Source organism: Eriocheir sinensis, chromosome 6, assembly GCF_024679095.1.
Source record: "Eriocheir sinensis breed Jianghai 21 chromosome 6, ASM2467909v1, whole genome shotgun sequence".
In the NCBI taxonomy this organism is placed as follows: Eukaryota; Metazoa; Arthropoda; class Malacostraca; order Decapoda; family Varunidae; genus Eriocheir; species Eriocheir sinensis.
Genome location: NC_066514.1, coordinates 1,362,244 through 1,378,094, shown reverse-complemented (window position 1 = coordinate 1,378,094; position 15,851 = coordinate 1,362,244). Strand labels below are relative to the sequence as shown.

Sequence of the window (15,851 nt, the reverse complement as noted above, 5' to 3'; positions counted from 1 at the left end):
ATCCACCGTGAAGAAGCCTTGGGCGACCATCAGGATCCACCGGAAGAAGCCTTGGGCGACCATCAGGATCCACCGTGAAGAAGAAGCCTTGGGCCGACCATCAGGATCCACCGGGAAGAAGCCTTGGGCCAACCATCAGGATCCACCGGGAAGAAGCCTTGGGCCGACCATCAGGATCCACCGGGAAGAAGCCTTGGGCCGACCATCAGGATCCACCAGGAAGAAGCCTTGGGCCGACCATCAGGATCCACCAGGAAGAAGCCTTGGGCCGACCATCAGGATCCACCGTGAAGAAGCCTTGGGCCGACCATCAGGATCCACCGGGAAGAAGCCTTGGACCGACCATCAGGATCCACCGGGAAGAAGCCTTGGGCCGACCATCAGGATCCACCGGGAAGAAGCCTACCAGCACACTAGGCCGCAACGTAAAAAAAAAAAAAAAAAAAAAAGAATCAACCCAACACTGGGCAGCACAGGCACAGACTTGGAGGAGGGGCTGCTTGGTGTCACAGGCGGCGGTAACGGTGATGAAAAGTAGCATTTTGTTTGTTTCTTTATCTACAGGCTACTTGTATGCGACCAACGAAACATTCCAGCCCAAGTGTGTGCTTAGGCTTGTACTTACTGATACACACACGCAAAACGTCTATGGTTCCTGACTTACACATAAAAAGTGAATTTCTTACTAAATACTTACGATATCTCTCACTAATAAAAATAGATATAATAATATAAGTTACACCTCCATAAAATATATGTGAATACATAAATACGAGAACTAACGCAATAAAAATAAGTGACATCACCTGTTTCTCGTGGTAAAAATAAGCATATTTAGAGAATCTGATATACACAATGTAAGGATTTGCGCTGCTGGCGGACGTACAGAAACATTACGTGACTTAGCGAGGAGCCGGAGGATGTGACAGCGCTGTCAGTTGTCGTATATAGAGGGGTTGCACTGACGTCACACCGCTTCGCTTTTGTTTTAGGAAAGACAGCTGTCAGCCATTTTGGGAGGCACGAGCGATCAGCTGAGCCCCTGCCCCCTGATGATGGCTGGCGCGTGCCTCCCGTCTTCATAACACAATCTAAGTGAATATGCAAAAAATCTGTACAGTGAGGCTACGCTTTGTTATATAACTACCCATTAGGCCGTTAAATGATGATGGACATACAGCATATACATTTATTATCAAACTTCAAGATATATTTGATGATAAGAACAATGAATATATGACTAATTTAACCCCGGGCAGTGTTTAGTAAGAACATAAGAACGTAAGGGGTTCGCAAAAAGCCCACTGGCCTATACTTGGCAACACCCACACAGTAATAGATGGACACTAACACACCCACCCACACAGTAATAGATGGACACTAACACACCCACACAGTAATAGATGGACACTAACACACCCACACAGTAATAGATGGACACTAACACACCCACACAGTAATAGATGGGCCGCTAACACCCACACCCACACAGTAATAGATGGACACTAACACACCCACCCACACAGTAATAGATGGACACTAACACACCCACCCACACAGTAATAGATGGACACTAACACACCCACACCCACACAGTAATAGATGGACACTAACACCCACACCCACACAGTAATAGATGGACACTAACACCCACACCCACACAGTAATAGATGGACCACTAACACACCCACACCCACACAGTAATAGATGGACCGCTAACACCCACACCCACACAGTAATAGATGGACACTAACACCCACACCCACACAGTAATAGATGGGCCGCTAACACACCCACACCCACACAGTAATAGATGGACACTAACACACCCACACCCACACAGTAATAGATGGGCACTAACACACCCACCCACACAGTAATAGATGGACACTAACACACACACACCCACACAGTAATAGATGGACACTAACACCCACACCCACACAGTAATAGATGGACACTAACACACACACCCACACAGTAATAGATGGACACTAACACACACACCCACACAGTAATAGATGGGCCACTAACACACCCACCCACACAGTAATAGATGGACACTAACACACACACCCACACAGTAATAGATGGACCACTAACACACCCACACCCACACAGTAATAGATGGACACTAACACCCACACCCACACAGTAATAGAGGGGCCACTAACACACCCACACCCACACAGTAATAGATGGACACTAACACCCACACCCACACAGTAATAGATGGACACTAACACCCACACCCACACAGTAATAGATGGACACTAACACACCCACACAGTAATAGATGGACACTAACACCCACACCCACACAGTAATAGATGGACACTAACACACACACACACAGTAATAGATGGACCACTAACACACCCACCCACACAGTAATAGATGGACACTAACACACCCACACAGTAATAGATGGACCACTAACACACCCACCCACACAGTAATAGATGGACACTAACACACCCACCCACACAGTAATAGATGGACACTAACACACCCACACAGTAATAGATGGACCACTAACACCCACACCCACACAGTAATAGATGGACCACTAACACACCCACACCCACACAGTAATAGATGGACCACTAACACACCCACACCCACACAGTAATAGATGGACCACTAACACACCCACACCCACACAGTAATAGATGGACACTAACACACCCACCCACACAGTAATAGATGGACACTAACACACCCACACAGTAATAGATGGACCACTAACACCCACACCCACACAGTAATAGATGGACCACTAACACACCCACACCCACACAGTAATAGATGGACACTAACACACCCACCCACACAGTAATAGATGGACACTAACACACCCACCCACACAGTAATAGATGGACCACTAACACACCCACCCACACAGTAATAGATGGGCCACTAACACACCCACCCACACAGTAACATGTCGGGGAAAAGCTAAGGAGCTCTCTTGCGGCAAATATGTGCCTCCCAAAATGGCGGGCCTTTGCGGGGCAGCTGAGAAGTGATCAGCTGATCGCTGCTGATGACGTCACGTGCAACCCCTCCTATAGAGGGGTTGCACGTGACGTCATCATTTCATATTCTGATTCTGTTGTTTACTCATGCAGTGTTTTGCTCCAGAAAAAAAAGAGTATTAAAAGTATAAGTTACTTTTTGGAATGAAGCATTCTCTTTGAAATACAACTCTAACAATACCGCCTACAGGCTAAGGAACGTACTGAATGCTAGCCTTGTGTGAAGTTGTTGAATGCTCCCATTGGCACCAAAACCAGCTTCTTTCAAATCCAAGAAAATAAGCTTTTGTTTGTACTACTGAAAGGAATTTCAATATTAATAAAGTCAAGAAAAGTTATCGGCTACTTGAGATAAATTTGGGGGATTTTGAATTTGTTAAGCAAACGTTGTCACTTACGACAATCATGGATCTGAGGTTTTCCAGAACCGTAGTGCTATTTTGCATGGTTTAACATATGCAATGGGTGTGTTGGGTACTTATGCCATTGCCCGTTTATCCGTCCTTTCTGTAAACGCTCAGTAACATCTTCTCGACAAGTTCATGCTTACCAAGAACTTCCTGTGATCCAAATGACGCCAATTGTTTCATGGCCTTGTCCAGAACATTGGCATGCTCTAGAGCATGGGGCGTGATAGCAGGCCCATCTAGTACAGCCTTGATGATCTCGATATTTATATTCTCAATGTAATCAAAATGTTGTGAAGTGAATGCTTGTATTCTCATTGCATGGTGCAGTGCCTCCACAGTGTTCTGAGAAATTATTCTCCTACGGCTCAAAATATTTTCTTCAGTTTTGTTGATTTTATTCATGATTTCTGATTTTTTTGAAAGAGCTGCATCATAAAGACTCTTCATATTGTCATTGATTTTCTCCCGCATCACATTTTGTTTTATTATAATTTTTTTCATCCGAACATGATCGGACAAAGGGTGGTGGCAACCCTTTTCTGTGCACTCAGTGTTGGTATCCATATCACACGAGTCTGACTCATTCACTATTTTTGCAATAAAGTACCCTGCACCAAGTCCAAGTCCCACTGCAGCAGTAAAGGCTCCACCAGCAGCTACAGCTGCCAATGTTGCTGGGTTCATGGCTGCCAATGCTGCACCAGCTGCACCTACTGTTTCTGTGGCTGCCACTGCTGCACCAGCTGCACCTACTGTTTCTGTGGCTGCCACTGCTGCACCAGCTGCAGCTACTGTTTCTGTGGCTGCCACTGCTGCACCAGCTGCACCTACTGTTTCTGTGGCTGCCACTGCTGCACCAGCTGCACCTACTGTTTCTGTGGCTGCCACTGCTGCACCAGCTGCACCTACTGTTTCTGTGGCTGCCAATACTGCACCAGCTACAGCTGCCAATGTTGCTGGGTTCATGGCTGCCAATGTTGCTGGGTTCATGGCTGCCAATGCTGCACCAGCTGCAGCTACTGTTTCTGTGGCTGCCAATGCTGCACCAGCTGCAGCTGCTTCTTCTGTGGCTACAACTGCTGCTGTTCCAGCTGCAGCAGTCCCTTCAGCAACGACTACTGCACCAGCAGCTCCGGCAGCTATAGCACCTGCGCCACAAACTGTAGCACCAAGGACCTCGTCTTCCACGCTGCCCCTGCAGAGGTGACAGGTCACCAAACACTTCCTGCAGTTGTGTGGGTAAACACCATTTCCAGTATCATTTAGATCCTCTTGAATTATAATCTCTTCCATCTCTTCCTTACGCCATTCCTTATTTTCAGATTCCTGTAATTCAAATTTATTGTAGAGTTTTTTATATACATGAAGTGCTGCTATTGAGGTGGCTAGCTTTTTAATTCCTTCTTTCAAATTATTTTTGCTTGTGTCAAAAAGTTTTTTCTCCCTGCGAACCCTATTGCTAACAGGCGGCGCACGGCTCAGATGGCTGAAGAAAGCATCGTACTGCTTCCTCATTTCTTTCCACCTTATGGAGGCAATAGCAGCCTGGTTGTTCTCTGAGGTGTTAGTCGTCTTTTGGGGAGTGTAGATGATACCATTATCAAAGCGAAACATTCTTTTGAAGGCAATTCCTGCATTCCTCACTACGGCATCAACTGATGGCTCATCCACGCCATAAGTTGCAAGAAGACACGTGATCTCTGGCACACTGGCTCCTAGCAATGACATGATTTCCCCCAGCACAGCTTTCTGATCCGTAAAATCTCTGTTTACATTTGCCTTGGCAACAAGACCAACACAGTGAAGTTCATCAACACCAATATCTTCTGACATTAGGAACCTTTCCAAGCGAGACTTTACGTGTTCCTGGCGTTGTGCCCCCCGCGTGTCTGCCAGGCCGGGGGTGTCGATGAGCACAACGTTGTACTCGTGCCTCATGCCTTCCTTGTAGTGAATGGTGTACACATTGATGGTGTCTGTCTGGCTCTCCGTCTTCCGGCGACCATCTTCTATCTCTTCTTTGACCTGCAAACGAAAAGAATCGGCGAACTCCACTCCGAAGAGGTGGTTGAGTACAGCGTTGATGAAGGTGGTCTTTCCTGCACCTGTCTCTCCCAGCAGCATCACACACCTGGTGGGGGGTGCCAAGGCATTGTTAGTTACCCTGCCAAAAATAGCCCAAAATAGCCCAGCCAGAATATAACTTGAACCTGTGTCAGGCAAGAACTACCAAACTGTTGGTGTGATAAGGCAGAGCGTACAGCACAGCAAGGCCGTCTATGGAATGCAGAGATCTTGCCTCCATGGCCTTCCATGGCCCTCCTCACTTCACTGTCCTTGTAAAAATCATTGATCATATTCTTATTGAAAAGAAAAAAGAATTCAGTACTTCCCAAGTCTTCAACAGAGATATCGTGTCGTTATTTTCTGTTAATTTTAATTTATTTTGTCCTTGGACTGGTGGCTCTGGGTACTAACCTAGAATGACTAGTTATTCGGAAAATCCGGCCCTGGACTGTGACACTGCAGCAAGAGATCAATATGTAATGTTTTTGCTTCATCAGAATGTGATTTTCTTTGTAATAGTGGCAAGAAGAAAAAACTGAAAGTATGGACGAGCTACTCCTAGCCTGCATCCCACAAGGGAGAGGGTTGTGGGAAAAGACGGCCCAGCAGCTCTGACCTGGTGGGACGGCCATTTGGGCGGCCAATGTGCACCGCCCGGGCGCCTGTCTCTGCATCCTGCCGCGTCTCTTGAGGCTGAACGTAGTAAATATCGAGGCCATCTTCCCGTCGGGCAAAGGCAGATCGTCCCTCCAGCAGCTGTTTCACCTTAGAAGTCTCCATGTGTGGACTCTGTTGATGGAAAACATTAGGGTTGGGGGCATTTGTCTGATCCTATGTGTGTGTGTGTGTGTGTGTGTGTGTGTGTAATTCACCTCTTGGTCTGCTGCGGGTCTCTCGAGACAGCCAGCCGTTCCCCTACGGAAGAGCACAGAGCTCGTGGTACCGATCTTTGGGTAAAACTGAGACCACTCACACACAACACACCGCGACAACGAGGTCACAACTCCTTGCCTGACGTCGCGTATCTACTCACTGCTGGGTGAACAGGGGCTACACGTGAAAGAAGATAAACCCAACTTATCTTCACCCGGCCGGGGAATTGTGAGCCAGACGCTCTACCCCTGAGCTACCGGGCCGTGTGTATGTGTGTGTGTGTGTATGTGTGTGTTTGTGTGAGAGAGAGAGAGAGAGAGAGAGAGAGAGAGAGAGAGAATATCTATCAATATATATCCATCTATCTATCTGTCTAGTGCGTGTGTCAGAGAGAGAGAGAGAGAGAGAGAGAGAGAGAGAGAGAGAGAATAACATTATTACAGTAAATACCCTATACTCCGAACACGGATCATCCCAAAATACCAATTGTCCGAATTTCAAAAAATGGCTGACAAGAATTCCAAATGCTCCTAGTAGCGCCGAGCAGCGAGGACTAGGAACTCAGGAGATTTTAATTTAGTCTCGGCGTTAACACCCGAATATTCAGTTCATTTGCGGACTGCATAGTGTCCTACATCGCCGAAAAGATGACTCCCACGGCTTCTACAAGTGGCAATCCTCAGGCGATGGTCGAGGACAAGTGAAAAAGATAAAGTGAGTTGAACATTACGTTTAAAATGAATTTTGCACACTAATCATATTTGGTAAGTTGCTACAAATGAGTTAAAAGTGAATATATTAAGTGAAAACCCAATACCCTGCCGGCCTCGACTCGACTCCATGATTGTCAGAGGGGTTCGCCTTTGTCGGCAACCTGGCAGCTACTCTCAAGACGAGTCTCAGCGGTCATTTTTTTAAATGGCGCCATGTTTACGACAACCACGACTTTACTGACCGATTAGCCGACAGTCGCAGACGGTCTTGACGACAGTCTAGCAGACTGTCTGTGAACTGGTTGGCCGACCAGATGGCCAGCAGTTGCCAAGGACTTGGCCGACTGTCTTAGCGACTGTCTTGGCGGCAGCCTTGCCGACTGTCATCGAATTCTACCCAGGAATTTCAAAGGATAATTTGGCCGTAAACATCTTAATAGCACTCTCCATGGGTTCCGGGGTATATGGGCTACAATACTTAGGCCGAGACTTTCCGCTGTATCTAGGGTTGCCACCCATTCCTTAAAATACGGAATCGTTCTGTATTCGAGAGTGAAATGTAGCATTCCCTATTGAACCAATGCGGAATTCCATTTGTTCAGTATTTGGCGTCATGAGTGGTCAAGCAGATAAAATTCAGTATCTTAAAATTGTAGTGAGCGCATTTTTCGGTTAGTCACAAGACCAGTCCGTAAAATTTGTCAAGGTTCTCCTAAAATATTTGTAACAAACTCCACGCAGCGTCTCTCCCTTTTCCTCCTGGCCTTACCAACAGCGGGCAGCGGCTGGCAGTCATGGCAGCTCGAGAAATTTGAAGAGTTGCCACCTTAAAGTATGGATCCGTTCCGTATTGGAGAGTGATCGAGATGTTGCATTATTCCACATTTTTTCTAATTTTAGGGTGACGACCCTAATTGTGTCAATCACCCCAAGAGGGAGGCAGCAGGGGTGCGTGCGTGCTGTGCTGGCACCCAAATTTGTGCCAGTGAAACGTAACCATGCCCAGAAGTTGTTGTTGTTGTGCTTGTGATTGCAAAATGAAATTACAAATCTTATGATGGCGGCAGCGTTAGCCAATATTTCTGAGCCGCCAGTCGTCACGAATTAACGTCCTTCATTGTGCTAGAAATACACTGCCGAATTTTGGTTCACGAATGTGCACGAATATGCAAGTCATCCTGTGTCGTGTACAAGTTCGGCATCTTTCTTGCCTGTTCTCGGCCTTTCGGGGACACGTCTGGGTCCACCGCGCGACTTTTGACAGTATGTCACTACCGACACGAGAGTTTCATGTTGCATGAAAAATTCGCGGTCCTTCGCCGAATGTGCACGAATACATTTTTTTTTTCTTTTTACATATGGCGCTCCGGTAGGCTTATAAGAACATAAGAACGCAGGAGTCTACAAGAGGCCGGTAGGCCTGTACGAGGCAGCTCCTTTGACCCTAAGCTCCCGTGTATCTAACCCCACCTAATATCGCTGTCCATGAATTTATCTAGTCTATTTTTTAATGTGACAATTGTATTGGCACTCACCACATGACTGCTAAGCCTATTCCACTCATCCACCACCCTGTTAGTAAACCAATTTCTGCCTATGTCCCTGTTGAATCTGAATTTATCCAGTTTAAACCCGTTACTTCGTGTCCTACCCGGTTCTCTTACCAACAAAACCTTATGAATGTCTCCCTTATTAAAGCCCTTCATCCATTTATAAACCTCGATCATGTCTCCACGCACCCTTCGCCTTTCTAGAGAATGCAAGTTTAACTGTTTGAGTCTTTCCTCGTATGGCAAGTTTCTCAACCCCTGAATCATCTTAGTCATCCTCCTCTGCACCGATTCTAACATTTTGATATCCATTCTATAGTAGGGTGACCAGAACTGAACCGCATAGTCAAGATGAGGTCTAACTAATGCTAAATATAGTTTGAGGAAGACTTCGGGGCTTCTGTTGCTTACGCTCCTTGAAATAAATCCCAGTACCCTATTTGCTCGATTTCTAGCTTGAATGCATTGTGCCCTTGGACGGAGATCAGAGCTCACTAAGACCCCTAATCCCTCTCGCACCCAGACCTGCTTATGAGAGTCATTTAAGCAATAGTTGTGAGAGGGGTTGCAGTAGTTGGAGTAACAGCTGCATAAGGAGTTGTAGTAGTAGTAGTAGTAGTAGTAGTAATTAACAGCTGCATAGGGAAGTTGTAGAAGGTAACGGTAGTACAAGGCAATGCTACTTGTAGATATGGTTGTAGTACAGCTGCATAAAAAAATCATAGTTCAAGGTTGCAGTATCGAAATAAAGAACAGTAGCAGGAGGAAATATAGGCTTTGCTATTGCCCTTATCAGCTGACTGGCCGTGGTAAAATACACAATAAAGGAGAGAAATAAGGAGTCTCCGTAATCGTTGTAGTATTAAGAACAGCGAGTAGCGGGCTTTTTTATTGTTTCCTTTTCTTGTGCCCTTGTGCTGAGCCTTTGCTGTAAAATAAAGGGGGAGGGGGGGGGGCAGGGGCGTCATTTGGGGGTCTTGGGGGGCAGTTGCCCCCCCCAAGACTCAAGTTGCCCCCCCCCCAAGCCTCAGTTTGCCCCCCCTACCAGCGAAGCCTCAAGAAGTAACAGCAGCTGGATTTAGTTATATATATTGTTACGAATGTGCTGTATGTGAATGATTGTATGTGTAATGTGATGAAATTGTAGCATGATGCAATGTTAGCTCAGCATGGTGCAACTCTACTTGTTGGGACAAGAGAGACAGAGGGGAGCCCGGGGCCTCCGGCCGCCGGGCAGGAAGTGCTGAGTCGGCAGAGTGGAGAGTGGCGAGCGAGAGGCGCTGAGGAGTTGAGAAGACGTGTGTCTGGGCTTGAGAGAGTGTTGAGCTGCTCCGCTCGCGAGCTGTGTGCATCCGGTGTGCGTGTCTGCCGTGCCCCTGTACTGTGCCTGATTAACTAACTGTTCTGTGCCCTTGAAAGTTGCTGTACTGTGTGAGGAACCTGTCATTAAACTAGAACTTAGTGTTGAACGTGTATCCTTTGTGCCCTGCCCCGTTCCTGCTCCCCTCGGTGTTCTGTGTGGGCCGCTGTGAGTGACTGGTGCCCGTGTGGCTGTTCTGGTGAGGATCACGCCACCTGCCTGCCCGTGTATGGTGTGTGGTAGGGGGGGTGGCGTAACACTTGGTGTCAAAGGAGTGGGATAAGTGAACAGTGAAGCGCGCCGAGTGTCATGGCGTCCCCCAGTGATCGCCGTGAGGGTGAGGAGACGGGCAAGGCCGAGGCTGACCCGGGTGAGGTGAAGCCGGGCCAGATGGAATTGTTCGCTGCCATGCTGGCCAGTATGAGGCAGGATTTGGATCAGAGGGCAGACGAGAGGGCACGCGAGCAGGCTCAGAGGGCAGACGAGCAGGCACGCCATCTTGCCGATATCCTCCAGAGCAGTCTCTCGTCCCTGAAGGCGGAAACCCAGCAGTACACCGACCAGGCCTGCGACAGCGTTAAGAGTGAACTGCTGGGAGAGGTGCAGACTCTGAAAGGCGAGGTCCAGGGCCTGAGGGAGGAGGTGGAGGCGGAGAGGCGGCGGCGAGAGCTGGCAACGTCACGCGGGGAGGAACAAGAAGCGTCACGCGTGCTGGCGGCAAGCACCAGGGTGACGGACCTGCTGGGGTCCTCATGGGGCCCCTGGCAAGAACCCCTGGGCCCTCGCAGCGTTGTGTCAGAGCCAGCAGCTGCCGCAGGAGGTTGGGGAGCCATCTGAGCTGCCCCCTTGGGTCCAACTGGCGCCGGAGTCGGACCCACTCACCCCGCTTCTCTGCCGCCGTCACCGCCGCCCTCTCCATGCCGGTGTGGCGAGATATTGTGACCGATTAAGGCTCGCCGAAATATTTTGACCGATTCGCGAGACTCGTTTCTTGTCGCCTGACAGGCGCACGACGCACTCCCCCTCAACCGCTCACCGCCGAGTAATCTCAGTTGCTTACTAGATAGAGAGAAGGGAGGTTGCTTATCGCTGACTTCGCTCTGACTAGTGAATGGACTTTCTTCCGCAAACTTGCGGTACAGACCACCTCAGATCTCAACAGCATGGAGAAGGACACCTTTGAGGCGTACGTATTTATATTGGTATCCATTTACATTCAGCTGGTAAGTAAAAGATAACTTTGTAGAATGTAAACAAGGTGACGCCAGGCGAGACGCGTGTACAAAAAGATATTAACACTTTCCTTCTCTGTGGACCCCGAAGTGTAAATTACCGTAAACCTAATCCAATGTCAGGTCGTCCCGCGTGAGAGTGAGGGAGTGAAGCCGTGAGAGCACCCCAGGGGAGGAGAAAAGGAGAGGCCTTGAGCCTTAGAGGGAAGGGATAAAAATGTGCCGCGGCGATGTGGGCGCCAGCGAGGAGGAGCTGCTGGCCATGAAGTACAATGATGTCTTCAAGATAGCAAGGCGCCTCTCCTCTCTCTAACTCTAACTAACGTGTGATACTCCATTAACTAACCTTACCTGTGTGTCATGACTGTAGCAGTGAGTTGAGGGTGTACATTGTGACGGAAGGAAGTAAATAAACGAAGAAAGTGAGTAGACGAATAGTGGAAAGGATAAACAAAATAAACGAAATAGTAACAGGCCTGTTTCCACCCCGGTCAGCCCCAAGGATGAAAGGTCAGCCTTTCGTCGCACCTTGGTGAGCCTAGCCCACCGGTAAGTCCCAGCCATGACTGGTAGGGAAAAGGGTCGTGGTGTACGCAGTACATCTACCTCAGATCCTTGTTTGAGTGAAGCGATTAATACCAGTAAATTTGTTCCATCAGTTTACCCTTGTGGCACTTGTGGGATTGCCATTGGGGACGAAGACTCACTGGACTGGAGTGTGAGCATTGCTCTGTATGGACCCATGGTGCTCAGGACTTCCCTACAAAGCCTTCAATAATGTTGTTGATTATTCTGATCATGGCCTATGTTATGTTTGCACTTCCTGTTGCCGATGCCTAAATCGTAATAATAGTTAGTCTTCCAACAGCAAGGATATATCTCAACTCTTTAAGACAGTAAAGGGTCTTGCCAGTGCTGTTGCCAACTTAACTGAAGAAATAAGCAATTTAAAAGCTAACCATGCCAGCGCTGTTGCCAACCCAACTGTAGAAATAAGCAATTCAAAAACTAACCACCAGAATCTTCTCACCACTCTTGACCACTCCTCACTACCCTCTACAGCTGAAATTCACACCTTCTTACATGAAGAAGCCTTGGAAATTAGGAAGAGAGAGAAAAGTGCTGATTCTGTAATTATAAGAGGTTTAGGATCAGATGTTGATACCCTTCCTCAGAAATTTAATGATGTTACCACCTTTTTTCTAGATAGTAATACGTCCATCACCCTCGACGAGGTGGTGCCTATCAAGTCAGACCTATTACGGGCCAAGATTAAAGACACTACCTCATTACGATCGGACAATTTACAGTTTCACCCAACCAACGATTTTCTTACGTGGTTCATGTTTTTCTGGTGATAGATGTAGTGAATTGCATGATTTTGTACCTCATTTCTGTCGCAAACGTCTACTTTTCGAGTTATACCTCTTTTCAAGTTATGCCTATCCCCTTCCCTAAACGATCTTGGGGGACCTGTGGTATACTTCACGGTGGTGTCGGCACTGGTGCCCCTTTACCGAATGTTGATGGGACAGGGACTCTGGTCCCTACTCATTAACATCTAACCATGCAACACCTTTCTTCCCTATCTCTACAGGATACAGTCTATTGTACATAGCTCTCTCTAACTTGAATTGTTTATCTAATAAGGTTGATTACCTTGTGTCAAAAAAAAATTGTTTTGAGCATGAATTTTCAATTTTCTGTTACTGAATCTTGGCTTAACCCTGTTACTCAAGATTCAGTTGTTAATATTAATGGGTATTCAATATTTCATAATGATTTTGCTTCTCTTATTCCTAAGTTTGGTGTTTGTAAATATATCAATAATAATATCAAGGCAGTTGTTCACAATGATCCAGAGCCATTCCCTAATACTTAGACCATATTTCTCCCCACATTTAACCTATATATATTAACTGTTTATCGTCCCCCCCCTCTTACACTCATGACACATACCGGGTATGTAGCACTTATTAATTATATGTATAACATTAGCCTGGGTAAGGAACTTCTTTTGATGGGAGATTTTAACCTACCTTCCATCTCTTGGAATGATGCCGTTCCTGACCTTAACATTAGTGAAACTGACGCCATGTTCTGGGCCTTTTTCCTAACTCTTGGTGCTCATCAGTTAGTTTTAGAACCCACCTTTACAACCTCAGGCAATTTACTAGATCTCATCCTTTCTTCTGAATATGACATAATCCAAGACGTCAGCACTTATCCCCATTTCCCGCTGTGGTCATTGTGTTGTCAAAGCCTTATTACTATTCCAAGGCAATACCCTCCCTGACAGAGCTAGGCCTCCGTTGTTGAACTGGGCTCGAAGTAATACGCCAAGATTCGTAATGCCCTGTGTTGTGTCGATTGGAACTTTGAACTTATGCACTTTGATGCTGACATGACAATGCCATTAATTTTGTAACATACTCTTTAAACAAGCTTGTTAATATGTATGTTCCTAAAAAGAAACCTTCAAGTAAGATTGTCCCTTGGGAAAAGCATATCACTCGTAACATAACCAAACAGTGCAGTAAACTCTGGAATGAGTATAAATTACTTAGACAAACTAATGGCAGACTACACCACCTAGCTCTTCAAAAACTACTATTCAAAGCTATTGAAATCAATGCACAACTAAAGAATCTAGTTCTCCAGTCCAAAATTAATTATGAATCTAACCTAATTGAACAATGCTGTACTAAGCCTAAACTCTTCCATTCCTGTATAAAAAAAAAAATAGAAAAATGATCTTCCTAAAGTTGGTCCTCTCATGAACAATGGCATCCTCACTGACACCCTGAACTTAAAGTCTGAACTGTTTGTAAATGCTTTCTCATCAGTCTTCATTGATGAGACTCCGTCAAATATTTACTCTCATCAGGTCTATCGTGGCACTCTTTCCTCTGTCCTGTTCTCTCCTAGAGATGTAGAACTCCAATTGAGGGGCCCTAAAAGTAGATAGCGCAATGGGGCCTGACCGTCTTCATCCTAGAGTTGTAAAGGAATGTGCCTCTAAGCTAGTCTACCCTTTCTCTTACCTCTTTAATCTATCCATGCCCTCTGGTACTCTACCACAATTATGGAAATTGTCTCATGTGTCTCCCATCTATAAGAAAGGGTCTTGCAGTGATTCCTTAAACTAGACCAATTAGTCTCATCCCCATTCCATGCAAGATAATGGGGAGAGAGAGAGAGGGAGATGCATCTTGTAAATTAGCTATATATAATGTCTACATTTTTTTTCTTTCTTTTTATTGCAGTTTTTTCACAGCAACTCGGGGTTAGGGTTATGTCAGGTTAGTTAGGATAGATATGGTCAGATTAGGTTTAGTTGCAGGACAAGTGTATTTTTCTGGCAAACTAATATATACTTTCTGAGGCACTGTAGGTGGCCAGTGGCAAAAGCTGGGGATTTGGAACAAAAAAGATTAATTCAAAACATCAAAAGATACAAGTAAACATTTTCATCCATTATTATTGGTGGGGAGTACCGTGAATATTCACCAAAATTCATGCGAATAAAGAAGGGAATTGTGTTCAATAAAATTTCCCTCTAAAGTATTGTCACTGAAATTTTTTGTCATCTGCACAGATTTCAGTTTTATTCTCTCTCTTAACCTTTGTATTGAATATGAAAATGTTTATATTACTATGTATTGTTTCAGAAAAGACACACCACTTGTCATTATTTTCTCAGTGTCTGTCCAGTTGACATGCAACTTTACTTGACTGGTTGCAGTGAAGCATAATATTGACAATTAAAATTCATCATCAGGTTCAACTATACTGTTGAGTACGAGTTGGCCTGCAGACAGAGGCTTGCAGAAGACAACATCCTGTATGAGCGACAACATCTACGTGAGGACCAGAAAGCATGCCTCTGGTAAGGGTGCTGAGCAGCGGAAAGTTTTGCGATGGGCATGTCACTTCCAGTGGGATGAACAAGGCAAGTAATCGTTTTTGATTGATCATCTGTTTGCAAGTCTGCTGTTATCTGGAATAAATAAAAGCCAAGATTTGAAGTTAAAGTGGTTATGTGTTGAAGAATGTACACTTTTGTGGCATTTTGTGTCATGATTTTCTCTCATCAGCTTAATGATGATTTATTTTGATAATTTGGTTAGTAGAGGAAAGGGAGAAGGGATTGATTTCATTGTTGTAGTATAAGATATGCAATGGTATACTGATTAGCAATAGAGAGATCCCACTTTTCCTCTCTATGTAGGAGAGAGATAGACTGCTTCTCTTATGCCAATGTCCCTACCCGCTGCTCATTAGGGGCAAGGGCCAGCTCATTGTCAGAGGTTGTGTCCCAGCCACCTGGAGGAGTTAAATTTAATACAACTTTGAGTGACAGGTTTTCTATAGCACAGGTGCAGAGTTCACAAGCAAAGATGAGTGCCAAAGCAAGTTGCAGCTGTGGTTTAAAATCTGTTGTCATTGTTGTGGATTGGCCTTGTATGGAAGCTCGTTGCATATCTCATACTGTAATTATTATTATGCCTTTATAAACATATCAAATGCTGTACAGACTTGACCATGATGGGAAGCATCGGAAGCTCGTGGTGAGGTCTTTTGAGGAGCTTGCTGCTGTATTAGATC

General features: G+C 45.9%; 2 protein-coding genes across 8 annotated transcripts in view; one reads left to right on the top strand and one right to left on the bottom strand.

The window, feature by feature from the left end:
- The window catches only part of LOC126987245 (alpha-N-acetylglucosaminidase-like), a 76,370-nt gene that overhangs the window by 44,413 nt on the left and 16,106 nt on the right, over nucleotides 1-15,851 (top strand). The gene's annotated exons all lie outside the window — the stretch shown is intronic.
- LOC126987269 (uncharacterized) overlaps nucleotides 1,176-15,851 on the bottom strand; it is a 29,279-nt gene continuing 14,603 nt past the window's right edge. Inside the window, exons 2-4 of one of the 2 annotated variants that reach the window (XM_050844132.1) lie at nucleotides 6,132-6,304; nucleotides 2,404-5,579; nucleotides 1,176-2,303 (exon numbers count right to left, since the gene is read on the bottom strand). In XM_050844132.1, coding sequence (XP_050700089.1) covers nucleotides 3,533-5,579; nucleotides 6,132-6,295 — 2,211 coding nt within the window. In that variant the 5' untranslated portion in view covers nucleotides 6,296-6,304 and the 3' untranslated portion in view covers nucleotides 1,176-2,303; nucleotides 2,404-3,532. The remainder of the gene's footprint in view (nucleotides 2,304-2,403; nucleotides 5,580-6,131; nucleotides 6,305-15,851) is intronic. The other variant, XM_050844136.1, reaches the window with a different exon arrangement.